This window comes from Oncorhynchus masou, chromosome 8 (assembly GCF_036934945.1).
Source record: "Oncorhynchus masou masou isolate Uvic2021 chromosome 8, UVic_Omas_1.1, whole genome shotgun sequence".
Lineage (NCBI taxonomy): Eukaryota > Metazoa > Chordata > Actinopteri > Salmoniformes > Salmonidae > Oncorhynchus > Oncorhynchus masou.
In genome coordinates this window covers 8,777,967-8,792,966 of record NC_088219.1, presented here as the reverse complement: position 1 = coordinate 8,792,966, position 15,000 = coordinate 8,777,967, and the positions used below count along the sequence as shown (strand labels likewise).

Sequence of the window (15,000 nt, the reverse complement as noted above, 5' to 3'; positions counted from 1 at the left end):
CTCTCTTCCCTCCCTCCCTCCCTCCCTCCCTCCCTCCCTCCCTCCCTCCCTCCCTCCCTCCCTCCCTCCCTCCCTCCCTCCCTCCCTCCCTCCCTCCCTCCCTCCCTCCCTCCCTCCCTCCCTCCCTCCCTCCGTGCCTCTCCTGCCTCCCTCCCTCCGTGCCTCTCCTTCCTCCCTCCCTCCGTGCCTCTCCCTCCCTCCCTCCGTGCCCCTCCCTCCATCTGTGCCTCTCCTCCCTCCAACCCTCCCTCCCTCTGTGCCTCTCCTCCCTCCAACCCTCCCTCCCTCTGTGCCTCTCCTCCCTCCCTCCGTGCCCCTCCCTCCCTCTGTGCCTCTCCTCCCTCCGTGCCCCTCCCTCCCTCTGTGCCTCTCCTCCCTCCCTCCCTCCGTGCCTCTCCTCCCTCCCTCCCTCCGTGCCTCTCCTTCCTCCCTCCCTCTGTGCCTCTCCTCCCTCCAACCCTCCCTCCCTCTGTGCCTCTCCTCCCTCCGTGCCCCTCCCTCCCTCTGTGCCTCTCCTCCCTCCCTCCCTCCGTGCCTCTCCTCCCTCCCTCCCTCCGTGCCTCTCCTTCCTCCCTCCCTCTGTGCCTCTCCTCCCTCCAACCCTCCCTCCCTCTGTGCCTCTCCTCCCTCCGTGCCCCTCCCTCCCTCTGTGCCTCTCCTCCCTCCCTCCCTCCGTGCCTCTCCCTCCCTCCGTACCCCTCCCTCCCTCTGTGCCTCTCCTCCCTCCAACCCTCCCTCCCTCCGTGCCTCTCCTCCCTCCCTCCCTCCGTGCCTCTCCCTCCCTCCCTCCGTGCCCCTCCCTCCCTCTGTGCCTCTCCTCCCTCCCTCCCTCCGTGCCTCTCCTCCCTCCCTCCGTGCCTCTCCTTCCTCCCTCCCTCTGTGCCTCTCCTCCCTCCAACCCTCCCTCCCTCTGTGCCTCTCCTCCCTCCGTGCCCCTCCCTCCCTCTGTGCCTCTCCTCCCTCCCTCCCTCCGTGCCTCTCCCTCCCTCCCTCCGTGCCCCTCCCTCCCTCTGTGCCTCTCCTCCCTCCAACCCTCCCTCCCTCTGTGCCTCTCCTCCCTCCAACCCTCCCTCCCTCTGTGCCTCTCCTCCCTCCGTGCCCCTCCCTCCCTCTGTGCCTCTCCTCCCTCCCTCCCCCTCCGTGCCTCTCCCTCCCTCCCTCCGTGCCCCTCCCTCCCTCTGTGCCTCTCCTCCCTCCCTCCCTCCCTCCCTCCGTGCCTCTCCTCCCTCCCTTCCTCCCTCCCTCCGTGCCTCTCCTCCCTCCCTCTGTGCCTCTCCTCCCTCCCTCCCTCCGTGCCTCTCCCTCCCTCCCTCCGTGCCCCTCCCTCCCTCTGTGCCTCTCCTCCCTCCCTCCCTCCCTCCCTCCCTCCCTCCGTGCCTCTCCTCCCTCCCTTGCTCCCTCCCTCCGTGCCTCTCCTCCCTCCCTTCCTCCCTCCCTCCGTGCCTCTCCTCCCTCCCTTCCTCCCTCCCTCCGTGCCTCTCCTCCCTCCAACCCTCCCTCCCTCCGTGCCCCTCCCTCCCTCCGTGCCTCTCCTCCCTCCAACCCTCCCTCCCTCCGTGCCCCTCCCTCCCTCTGTGCCTCTCCTCCCTCCCTCCCTCCCTCCCTCCCTCCGTGCCTCTCCTCCCTCCCTTCCTCCCTCCCTCCGTGCCTCTCCTCCCTCCCTTCCTCCCTCCCTCCGTGCCTCTCCTCCCTCCCTTCCTCCCTCCCTCCGTGCCTCTCCTCCCTCCAACCCTCTCTCCCTCCGTGCCTCTCCTCCCTCCCTCCGTGCCTCTCCTCCCTCCAACCCTCTCTCCCTCCGTGCCCCTCCCTCCCTCTGTGCCTCTCCTCCCTCCCTCTGTGCCTCTCCTCCCTCCCTCCGTGCCTCTCCTCCCTCCAACCCTCCCTCCCTCCGTGCCTCTCCTCCCTCCCTCTGTGCCTCTCCTCCCTCCCTCTGTGCCTCTCCTCCCTCCCTCTGTGCCTCTCCTCCCTCCCTCCGTGCCTCTCCTTCCTCCCTCCCTCTGTGCCTCTCCTCCCTCCCTCTGTGCCTCTCCTCCCTCCCTCTGTGCCTCTCCTCCCTCCCTCTGTGCCTCTCCTCCCTCCCTCTGTGCCTCTCCTCCCTCCCTCTGTGCCTCTCCTCCCTCCCTCCGTGCCTCTCCTTCCTCCCTCCCTCTGTGCCTCTCCTCCCTCCCTCTGTGCCTCTCCTCCCTCCCTCTGTGCCTCTCCTCCCTCTGTGCCTCTCCTCCCTCCCTCCGTGCCCCTCCCTCCCTCTGTGCCTCTCCTCCCTCCCTGTGCATGTCAGATGTTATTGAAGAGGATGTGTATCTCCCTGAAGACAGACAGTCTACCAGCCCTTCCCTCTTCTCCTTATCTCCTTATCTCCTTCCCTCCCTCCCTCCCTCCCTCCCTCTTCTCCTTATCTCCCTCCCTCCCTCCCTCCCTCTTCTCCTTATCTCCTTATCTCCCTCCTCTCTCCCCTCTCCCTCCCTCCCCTCCCCCTCCCCCCCCTCCCCCTCCCCTCCCCTCCCTCCCTCCCTCCCTCCCTCCCTCCCTCCCTCCCTCCCTCCCTCCCTCCCTCCCTCCCTCCCTCCCTCTTCTCCTTATCTCCCTCCCTCCCCTCCCTCCCTCCCTCGCTCCCTCTTCTCCTTATCTCCCTCCCTCCCCTCCCCTCCCCTCCCCTCCCTCCCTCCCTCCCTCCCTCCCTCCCTCCCTCCCTCCCTCCCTCCCTCTTCTCCTTATCTCCCTCCCTCCCCTCCCTCCCCCCTCCCTCCCTCCCTCCCTCCCTCCCTCCCTCCCTCCCTCCCTCCCTCCCTCTTCTCCTTATCTCCCTCCCTCCCTCCATACCTCCCTCCCTCCCTCCCCTCCTCCCCTCCCTCCCTCCCTCTTCTCCTTATCTCCCTCCCTCCCTCCCCCCCCCTCCCTCCCCTCCTCCCCTCCCTCCCTCCCTCTTCTCCCTCCCTCCCTCCCTCCCTCCCTCCCTCCCTCCCTCTTCTCCTTATCTCCCTCCCTCCCTCCCTCTTCTCCCTCCCTCCCTCCCTCCCTCCATACCTCTGCGTGTCCTATAGTATTGAAGAGAATGCGTATTTCTCTGAGAACAGACACAGCCAGTTTGCGTGTGCTGGTCTGACAGGAGCAGAGGAGCAGCAGAGCCAGGCCTTCTACAGCATGAAGCACTGAGCAGTGAGGACTACGGTCTGGTAGTCTGGGACTGGCCTGGGGGGGGAGGGAGGGAGGGAGAGTTAGATATAACACACTGAAGCAGACATGCATGTACACTCAGTAAAATACACACATAGACACACTACACACACATTGACACACTACACACACATAGACACACTACACAAACACTACACACACATAAACACACTACACACACATAGACACACTACACACACATAGACACACTACACACACATAGACACACTACACACACATAGACACACTACACACACATAGACACACTACACAAACACTACACACACACACACTACACACACACACACACACACACACTACACACACATAGACACACTACACAAACATTACACACACCCTACACACACTACAAACCTCAGCAGTCCGTTTGTTCCCAGGGACCTGCAGTGTGAGTCTCCACTGTGTGAGCAGTTGCAGCAGTAGTTTGATGGAGGAGTCCTGCAGACCCTGGTGTGTGTCCTGAACCTGGAGGCACACAGAGAGAGAGCCATCACACAGAGGCATCACACAGAGCCATCACACAGGGCAGTGAGGGACCCATCACACAGAGAGGGAACCATCACTCAGAGAGGGAACCATCACAGATGGCTCTCTTTCTGTGTGATGGCTATCACACAGAGAAGGAGCCATCACACAGAGGAGTCATCACACAGAAAGGGAACCATCACACAAAGCCATCACACAGTGAGGGAGCCATCACACAGAGCCATCACACAGAGCAGAGAGGAAGCCATCACACAGAGCCATCACAGACAGCAGTGAGGAAGCCATCACACAGAGCCATCACAGTGAGGAAGCCATCACACAGAGCCATCACAGAGAGGGAGCCATCACACAGAGCCATCACAGAGAGGGAGCCATCACACAGAGAAGGAGCCATCACAGAGAGCAGAGAGGAAGCCATCACACAGAGCCATCACAGAGAGCAGAGAGGAAGCCATCACACAGAGCCATCACAGAGAGCAGAGAGGAAGCCATCACACAGAGCCATCACAGAGAGCAGAGAGGAAGCCATCACACAGAGCCGTCACAGAGAGCAGAGAGGAAGCCATCACACAGAGCTGTCACAGAGAGCAGAGAGGAAGCCATCACACAGAGCCATCACAGAGAGCAGAGAGGAAGCCATCACACAGAGCCATCACAGAGAGCAGAGAGGAAGCCATCACACAGAGCCATCACAGAGAGCAGAGAGGAAGCCATCACACAGAGCCATCACAGAGAGCAGAGAGGAAGCCATCACACAGAGCCATCACAGAGAGTAGAGAGGAAGCCATCACACAGAGCCATCACAGAGAGCAGAGAGGAAGCCATCACACAGAGCTGTCAATACATGATATACTGAACATACAAGGTAGATCACAGATAAATGATATTCAGTATGTTGTCAATTCAACTGAGATATCCTCCCATGAAAATCAATGTCACGTTCGAGGTTTTAAAACTTGAATTTCAGTAAATCCCTTTAATTGAAATGTACCTGTCAGCGTGTGAAGTGTACCTGTCAGCGTGTGAAGTGTACCTGTCAGCGTGTGAAGTGTACCTGTCAGCGTGTGAAGTGTACCTGTACCTGTGTGTGATGTATTTTAGAATGCATTGAGTTGTAGTGACCGATGCCGGGCGGGCGAATTGTCTGCTTTGACGCCACTATCAATTAGAACATGTCTCTATTGTAGCCTTTTATCATTGGAGCTGTAGTCACACGAAACAACAGCAATGTTGAGTTGAGGCTTCACCATACATATATGTAATACTCCTGGTGTAAAACTCCTTATGTAATACTTGTGGTGTTATGTTTTGTATGTTCATTTTGTCGTTTAGGTAAAAGAATTGAGCTCACTCAACAAAATGTGCATGAATACCTCTGCTCTACAATGAAATATATCTGAAACATATAGTCACCTCTCGGAGCAGGAAGTGAGTATATCCAAACAGGACGTCCTCCCTCCAATCAGAGAAATCCAGCAGCAGGCTCTGCAAGGAATTCTGGGAGATGAGGCGGAGCTCGTCGTCCATGTGGACAGTCAGGCTGACAGGAGAGAGAAGACAGAGAGGTTCTAGAATACGCCAAACATTTTAGAGATTCTCCGAGTCAATAGTCACGTAATAATAAGGAACTCCACTTGACTACACCAACAGATTGGGGAAAACAAACATTCTTTCACACTGACCCCCAGTGTAAAAGAGCCAACTTCGTTGTCAATGTTTTATTATACAAAAATAACTAAACGTGTTGAAAAGCTGAGGTGTTTTTCTCAATGTACTAGTAACCAGGTAAAAAACCTATGCTTCGTAATCCTCCCACGTAGGGAATAAGAGCCTGCGGGAAGAGCCCTGTGGCCTCAGGCAATTCGGGTGGAAAATGTGGGGACCCTGTGTTCAAGTAGGCTACACGTAGCTTCGTGTGTGGAAAACATTTAATCACAGGTAAGACATTTAACTTGTTTAGTACAGTTTGTTTGTAACTCCACTCACTACTTGTAGCTGTATAGTCCGTTTGTTTGTGTTGGGGGTCTAGCTTAATGTTCCGGTCAATAGCTAGCTAGCATTCACTCACATGGCTGCTAGCATCGTCATCAATAGGGATGAAGGAAGAATGAAGGAAGTTTTACAACATTACATTTAGTGAGTGTGCTCAGGACCAGGTAATGTTGAAAAGTCATCTTTAGACATGTACTTTTCTTAAATTTAGTTTTGGAATTTACTAAAACAAGCAGACAACAATAGGTTGTTTTCTCCGTTATATACAATACCGATTTTTACTACACAGTCAGACTGACAGGACAGAGAACACAGAGAGGTTCTAGAACATGCCACACATTCTAAAGATACAGTCAGACTGACAGGAAAGAGAACACAGAGAGGATCTAGAACATGCCACACATTCTAAAGATACAGTCAGACTGACAGGAGAGACAACACAGAGAGGTTCTAGAACATGCCACACATTCTAAAGATACAGTCAGACTGACAGGACAGAGAACACAGAGAGGTTCTAGAACATGCCACACATTCTAAAGATACAGTCAGACTGACAGGACAGAGAACACAGAGAGGTTCTAGAACATGCCACACATTCTAAAGATACAGTCAGACTGACAGGAGAGACAACACAGAGAGGTTCTAGAACATGCCACATATTCTAAAGATACAGTCAGACTGACAGGACAGAGAACACAGAGAGGTTCTAGAACATGCCACACATTCTAAAGATACAGTCAGACTGACAGGAGAGACAACACAGAGAGGTTCTAGAACATGCCACACATTCTAAAGATACAGTCAGACTGACAGGACAGAGAACACAGAGAGGTTCTAGAACATGCCACACATTCTAAAGATACAGTCAGACTGACAGGAGAGACAACACAGAGAGGTTCTAGAACATGCCACACATTCTAAAGATACAGTCAGACTGACAGGACAGAGAACACAGAGAGGTTCTAGAACATGCCACACATTCTAAAGATACAGTCAGACTGACAGGAGAGACAACACAGAGAGGTTCTAGAACATGCCACACATTCTAAAGATACAGTCAGACTGACAGGAGAAAGGAGAAACCATTAGACTCATATGAGGCTAAATGTTTTGTACAAGTTATGTGTTTCAAGTTAGCGTTGCATTAGCATGACAGGAGGGTGAAGTTTTTACTTAACAAATGTTGAATACGTGACAGTTTGATAGACTGGGACGCTCACCGTGACAAAAGGTCTATGAGTTCAGGTTTGGACATGCTGTCAGGGAGGATACGAGGAATAGCTGCCACACACGTCCTGAACAGATCTATCTTAGGCTTCCTCTCCCCTCTGAGAAAGAGGGAAGGAGAGAGGGGGAGAGAGAGGGGGAGAGAGAGGGGGGGGAGAGGGGGGATAGAGAGAGGGGGGAGAGGGAGAGAGAGGGGGGAGAGGGGGGGAGAGGGAGAGGGGGGAGAGGGAGAGGGAGAGAGAGGGAGGAGAGGGAGAGAGAGGGGGGATAGAGAGAGAGGGGGAGAGAGAGAGAGAGAGAGAGAGAGAGAGAGAGGGGAGGGGTGTAAGGGTAGGACATATGGACATGAGGAGGGACAGATTAGTAATATAGTGACACTAGGACCAATCAGAAAGATAACCTTTTTTTCCACCTAGTATTGAGTGGCTTCAACACAGCGTCACAGTAGTTAGTAAATACAGGACATACGTGATCATGTCCTCTGGTTCCTTGTTGAGCATCTGTACGTTAGTGAGCATCATACAGCGGCCCACCTCCTTGTCCAAGTGTCTCAGGATGCTGTCTATGGCCTTACGCACCTGGGAGTAGTACAGAGACATACCTAGAGAGAGAGAGAGAGAGAGAGAGACAGAGAGAGAGAGAGAGAGAAAGAGAGAGAGGGAGAGAGAGAGAGAGAGAGAGAGAGAGAGAGAGAGAGAGAGAGAGAGAGAGAGGGTAATGAGCTCCTGAACTCTTCCTGGACTTTACTAGCTATAGGGAATTTTTTAAAGAAAATATCTTATCAAGGATCATTTTATATTTATATTTGATGAAAATACTTTTTGGGCCTTACTGTTATTAGCCCATACAAACGCATTGAATAACAGATTCACTGCATGGAACAACAGATAGACCCCAAATAGACATGGACCCCAGATAGACATGGACCCCAGATAGACATGGACCCCAGATAGACATGGACCCTAGACCCCAGATAGACATAGACCCCAGATAGACATAGACCCCAGATAGACATAGACCCCAGATAGACATGGACCCCAGATAGACATGGACCCTAGACCCCAGATAGACATAGACCCCAGATAGACATAGACCCCAGATAGACATGGACCCTAGACCCCAGACAGACATAGACCCCAGATAGACATAGACCCCAGATAGACATAGACCCCAGATAGACATAGACCCCAGACAGACATGGACCCCAGATAGACATGGACCCCAGACAGACATGGACCCCAGACAGACATGGACCCCAGATAGACCTAGACCCCAGATAGACATAGACCCTAGACCCCAGATAGACATGGACCCCAGATAGACATAGAACCCAGATAGACATGGACCCCAGATAGACATAGACCCCAGACAGACATGGACCCCAGATAGACATAGACCCCAGACAGACATGGACCCCAGATAGACATGGACCCCAGATAGACCCCGGACCCCAGATAGACATGGACCCCAGATAGACATAGACCCCAGACAGACATGGACCCCAGATAGACATAGACCCCAGACAGACATGGACCCCAGACTGACATGGACCCCAGATAGACATAGACCCCAGATAGAACCCGGACCCCAGATAGACATAGACCCCGGACCCCAGAGAGACATGGACCCCAGATAGACATAGACCCCAGATAGACATAGACCCCAGATAGACATAGACCCCAGATAGACATAGACCCCAGATAGACATGGACCCCAGATAGACATAGACCCCGGACCCCAGAGAGACATAGACCCCAGATAGACATAGACCCCAGATAGACATAGACCCCAGATAGACATGGACCCCAGACTGACATGGACCCCAGATAGACATGGACCCCAGATAGACATAGACCCCAGATAGACATAGACCCCAGATAGACATGGACCCCAGACTGACATGGACCCCAGATAGACATAGACCCCAGATAGACATAGACCCCGGACCCCAGAGAGACATGGACCCCAGATAGACATAGACCCCAGATAGACATGGACCCCAGATAGACATGGACCCCAGATAGACATGGACCCCAGATAGACATGGACCCCAGATAGACATAGACCCCAGATAGATATGGACCCCAGACCCCAGATAGACATAGACCCCAGATAGACATAGACCCCAGATAGACATAGACCCCAGAGACATGGACCCCAGATAGACATAGACCCCAGATAGACATAGACCCCAGATAGACATGGACCCCAGATAGACATGGAAAATACATCAAGATTCTATATTTATTGTGATTCTCAAGATTCTATAAGTATTGTGATTCTCAAGATTCTATATGTATTGTGATTCTCAAGATTCTATATGTATTGTGATTCTCAAGATTCTATAAGTATTGTGATTCTCAAGATTCTATATGTATTGTGATTCTCAAGATTCTATATGTATTGTGATACAATACTGTGATTTTATTGTGATTTGATGTTCTAAACATATTGCTCACTACATGTCTGCTGCAGAGAGGCGAGCGAGAGAACATTGGTTTTGATCAGTCCCGACAATAAAAGTTCTGAAAACATCTTTGGCTCACTATTTAAAAAAAAGATGGAGAACAAGCTATAGGATGAAAAATACCAGAGTTTTGAAGCAGGTACAGCCGACTAGCGCTAGCTAACACTATCTAGCAACAGAAAGAAATAAAACAATATATTATTTTTACAAATTGATACTTGGAGACAAAGTATCGACATAATATCACATAAAATATTATTGCGATATGTAACTGTATCGATTTTTTCCCCCCCATCACTAGTGGGAGAGCGTCTCTAGTGCCACTTCATGGGGCAAATACACACACACACACAAACACGCCCACAAGCTGCACACACACAAACGCACACACACCTATGAGTTGGGCCTCGTCCTCAGTGAGCGTCTTGCTGAGGTAAGTCTTCTTCTTCTTCAGAGAGTTTCCAGAGGGCAGAGTGGCTCCAGTGTTGGGCATGGGAGGCTCCCCGTCCTTCTGCTGCAGGGCATCAGCTATCACCAGGAAGGCCCTCAGACCTATGTTCATACGCTACGGAGACACAACACACACACACACACACACGCGCACGCGCACACGCACACGCGCACACACACACACGCACACACGCGCACACACACGCACACACACACACACGCATACACGCACACGCATACACACACACACACACAACACACACGCAACACACACAACACACAACACACACCACACACACACACACACACACACACACACACACACACACACACACACACACACACACACACACACACACACACAGTATTAGTATACATTTGAGGCTCCCTGGCCTTCTGCTATAGGCATCAGGTCAGTGGTGTAGTGTAGTTAGCGAGGCTCCTCTCTGCAAGGTCCGAACAATGAAAACCATTTTTTAAAGGAAAATAGCTATCTACTTGAACTGCTAGACTAGTTGCCATGGGGCAGAGAAAATGATGCTGTTTTAAAGCCAATCTCATGCTATTCTACACATTTTGCCAAGAGGGTGAAAGAACATTTTGCCGTTTTGCAGAAATGCAGAAATCGCTCCGCCATTTCCTGTTTGCTAAAATTCAAAAAGTTCACCTAATTTCAGTTTATGTGACAAAACAAGCAAGTATTGTGTAGAGAATCATTTTACCATCTAAACCGCTGTGGAATATATTTTAAATAACCACAAATATTATATTTTCAGCTGTTCGAAGCTGGTGTACAAAACTGAAAAGTTAACGGACATAGCGCAAATAGAACATATTTACTATAATTTTTTTAGACTTGCTTTTAATGAGAATGACAGATCTATAAATTACATTTCTAAGTGAATTTGGTCAGGTCATCCAAAAACGTAGATATTGCAGCTTTAAAGCCACTTTCCTGTAATAAAACAAAATTAAATTGCCCCATGGCTCATGAAATGTCCAAATGCTATCTGGAGTAGACCTGAGCTTTAGGGGCCCCGACCTGCTTGCCACTGTGTTTGTTACCTCTGGGTTGAGACTGAAAGCTTTGGCAGGTTTCCCGACACACAGCAGATCAAAGATGATCTCCTTCATGGCAAAATCAAGTCTTTCCTGAAGAGAGAGAGGAGGAGAAGAGGACCAATATTACAGAGTACTGTTAGGAGACAGAGGGGTGTGAGTGAGTGTGTGTGTGTGTGTGTGTGTGTGTGTGTGTGTGTGTGTGTGTGTGTGTGTGTGTGTGTGTGTGTGTGTGTGTGTGTGTGTGTGTGTGTGTGTGTGTGTGTGTGTGTGACGGAGGAGACTTAAATGACTATGAGGTTATGAGGTTAAAGTGCAGATTGTCAGTCATACAGACAAGACATTCTAACCTCTCACCATTGCAAATATCATATCCCAAATAACAGGGGAGGTTAGCATTGGGGGAGGTATGATATTTGTGCGTCTGTCATTATTCACGATTCATTCAGGATTATCCATATTAATTAGCATCCACATGAATGTAGAAGTGTTCAAAAACATATTATTTTCTTATTTTACAATAAAAGTGACTCCAAAATGACACAATACATAATTTACCCTTCATTTCTATTGGGCACAAATTCATCTGAAAAAAACAACAACAACAACAACAACCCAAAAACAAACAGAAAATGCATCCAACCAGTTTGTAGAGTCACAAGCTTGATGTAATCATTGCATGTTAGGAATATGGGACTAAATACTAAACGTTTGACTGCTTTAATACACATATAAGTGAATTTGTCCCGATACTTTTGGTCCCCTAAAATGGGGTGACTATGTACAATAAGTGCTGTAATTTCACAATGGTTTACCCGATAAAATACCCTCAAATTAAAGCTGACTTTGTATATAATTTCAAATGAACAAAAGTTTCTCATCTTCAGACAGATCAGTCTTCTCTTTTTTCAGAAGTAGGCATTTGCTTTCCAAACCGTAGACCTACGTTTTTTTCTCACAATTTTATTTGCATTTGCCAGCAGCAAACCACCCTGCATACCACTGCTGGCTTGTCCCAAATGGCACCCTGTATAGTCCACTACTTCTGACCAGAGGCTATAGAGCAGTGAGCAAACCACCCTGCATTGCACTGCTGGCTTGTCCCAAATGGCACCCTGTATAGTCCACTACTTCTGACCAGAGGCTATAGAGCAGTGAGCAAACCACCCTGCATTGCACTGCTGGCTTGTCCCAAATGGCACCCTGTATAGTCCACTACTTCTGACCAGAGGCTGTAGGGCAGTGAGCAAACCACCCTGCATACCACTGCTGGCTCGCCTCTGAAGCTAAGCAGGATTTGTCCTGGTCCGCCCCTGGATAGGAGACCAGATGATGCTGGAAGTGGTGTTGGAGGGCCAGTAGGAGGCACTCTTCCCTCTTTTATATCCCAATCCCTCAGATTGGGGACACTGCCCTGTGTAGGGTGCTGTCTTTCGGATGGGACGTTAAACAGGTGTCCTGACTCTCGGAGACCATTAAAGATCCCATGGCACTTATTGTACAAGTAGGGGTGTTAACCCCGGTGTCCTGGCTAAATTCCCAATCTGGCCCTCAAACCATCACGTTTGCCTAATAATCCCCAGTTTACAATTGTCTCATTCATTCCTCTCCCCTGAAACTAGTCCCCAGGTCGTGGCTGTAAAAGAGAACGTGTTTTCAGTCAACTTACCTGGTAAAAATAACGGATAAATGACATTTCTGAAAAGCAAACTGACAGCGGTGACAAACCATAGAAATAGAATCCATACAGTGCAGCTCCCGTTCAACTCAGGACTGACAGTCATTGCTGGTGTACCCATGAGTTTAACAGACAATGCGCCAAGCTTATATGTTCCAAAATCCTTCAAATATAGAACAGCAACAACCTGCTCTATATTTGGCATAAATTGTGGCCTTCAAGCTACTGATAATCTGTAAATTAACGATGCTCTCTGGTGTAGTATTGTGAATAATGATATTTCTGTCTGTTCAGAGTAATATTTGAACACAATCTGGATATTTTCCATCCGGTTTGTTTGTTGTATGTCCTTAATACACACCTGGGCTATAAATTGTATGATCTTGACAAAGATGTTGAGTGGCATGTCTCTGGGTACGACACTACGACTGCCCTTAGGGAACAGTGTGGAGGTGATGGACGTCAGACGACTAGAGAGAACGAGAGAGGAGGAGGAGGAGGGGAGAGAGAGAGGGGGGGGTGAGAGAAAGAGAGAGAGAAAGGGAAGGAAGGGATTAAGAGGGTGAGGAAGAGAGAGAGAGAGAGGGAGAGAGAGAGAAGGAGGAGGGGAGAGAGAGGGGGGGTGAGAGAAAGAGAGAGAGAGATAGAGAGGAGGAGGAGGGGAGAGAGAGGGGGGGCGAGAGAAAGAGAGAGAGAGAGATAGAGAGGAGGAGGAGGGGAGAAACAGGGAGAGAGAGGGGGGGGCGAGAGAAAGAGAGAGAGAGAGAGAGAGGAGGAGGGGAGAGAGAGAGGGGGGGCGAGAGAAAGAGAGAGAGAAAGGGAAGGAAGGGAGGAAGGGGGTGAGAAAGTGAGAGAGAGAGAGAGAGAGAGAGAGGGGGAGAGAGAGAGAGAGAAAGGGAAGAAAGGGAGAGAGAGGAGAGAGGGAGAGAAAAAGAGAGAGAGAGGGAGAGAGAAAGAGAGAGAGAGAGCAAGAGAGAGACAGAGAGAGAGAGAGAGAGAGACAGAGAGAGAGAAAGGGAAGGAAGGGAGAGAGAGGGAGAGAAAGAGAGAGAGAGAGAGAGAAAGAGAGAGAGAGCAAGAGAGAGACAGGGAGAGAGAGAGAGAGAGAGAGAAAGGGGAGGGAGGGAGAGAGAGAGAGAGAGGGAGAGAAAGAGAGAGAGAGAGAGGGAGAGAAAGAGAGAGAGAGAGGGAGAGAGAAAGAGAAGGAAGGGAGAGAGAGGGAGAGAGAGAGAGAGAGGGAGAGAGCGAGAGAGAGCAAGAGAGAGACAGAGAGAGAGAGAGAGAGAGAGAGAGAAAGGGGAGGGAGGGAGAGAGAGGGAGAGAAAGAGAGAGAGAGCAAGAGAGAGACAGAGAGAGGGGGGAGTGAGGGAAAGAGAGAGAGAAAGGGAAGGGAGGGAGGAGGGGGGTGAGAAAGTGAGGGAGGAAGAGAGAGAGAGAGAGAGAGAGAGACAGAGAGAGAGAGAGAGGGAGAGAGAGCGAGAGAGAAATAGAGAGAGAGAGAAATAGAGAGAGAAGGGGGAGGGAGGGAGAAGGGGTTGAGAGAGAGAGAGAGAGCGAGAGAGAGAAATAGAGAGAGAAATAGAGAGAGAAGGGGGAGGGAGGGAGAAGGGGTTGAGAGAGAGAGAGAGAGAGAGCGAGAGAGAGAAATAGAGAGAGAAAGGGGAGGGACGGAGAAGAGGTTGAGAGGGAGAGAGAGAGAGAAAGAGAGATGGATAGATTAATATCACACAACAGAAGCAATACATGACATCCTTCTTGTATGATACTGAAGGAGAGCATTACACATGTACAGGCCCCAGGACAGCTATTGAAAAACCTCGGATACACACGAAAAAGTCCTCCTGTCGACAACATTGTAAACTGGCGGTGACAGACGAGCAGGGCGTATGTTGTACCCTGTACAGTACCTCTGTGTTCCGGTGTTGCTCTCACACTTGATCCTGATCATATAGACCCAGAGGAGACGGTAGAGAGCCTCCAGAGCCACACGGGCCATCTTGGGATCCTTATTCTGGAAACACACACCTCAAGAGTTAGTCACACGGCAACAGCCCACATCACACAGCGGTCTGGCTTCACATTAGTTCCAATTACCACTGACGTACGAGTTTCACCATAGGATGATCGTGTGAGAAGCATTACCCACAGTGCCACTGTCTATCCCACCCATTAGTGAGAACCGAACAGAACCCAATAACATTACCAGACATACACTCTGAGAATAAAAGGTGCTGTCGAGAACCTAAACGGGTTCTCCGGTTGTCCCCAGAGGAGAACCATAAACAACCCTCATGTAGTATCCTCCAGGCACTCTGACATCTATTCCTGTTCAACCTGAACACCTTCTACCGAACAGCTTCCTCCACCAGCACAGCTAATAAGGGGGGTTGAGGTGTGTGTGTGTATGGGTGTGTGTATAGGTATGGGTAGGTGGGTATGGGTGTGT

At 50.8% G+C, this 15,000-nt stretch overlaps 1 protein-coding gene across 7 annotated transcripts in view; it reads right to left on the bottom strand.

Moving 5' to 3' along the window:
- The window catches only part of LOC135544042 (protein furry homolog), a 154,718-nt gene that overhangs the window by 78,326 nt on the left and 61,392 nt on the right, over positions 1-15,000 (bottom strand). For all 7 annotated transcript variants that reach the window (XM_064971394.1, XM_064971395.1, XM_064971397.1 and 4 more), the window contains exons 11-19: positions 14,462-14,565; positions 12,916-13,024; positions 10,883-10,969; positions 9,761-9,932; positions 7,369-7,501; positions 6,894-7,001; positions 5,095-5,221; positions 3,550-3,660; positions 3,025-3,189 (exon numbers count right to left, since the gene is read on the bottom strand). In XM_064971394.1, the coding sequence (XP_064827466.1) occupies positions 3,025-3,189; positions 3,550-3,660; positions 5,095-5,221; positions 6,894-7,001; positions 7,369-7,501; positions 9,761-9,932; positions 10,883-10,969; positions 12,916-13,024; positions 14,462-14,565 (1,116 nt within the window). The remainder of the gene's footprint in view (positions 1-3,024; positions 3,190-3,549; positions 3,661-5,094; positions 5,222-6,893; positions 7,002-7,368; positions 7,502-9,760; positions 9,933-10,882; positions 10,970-12,915; positions 13,025-14,461; positions 14,566-15,000) is intronic.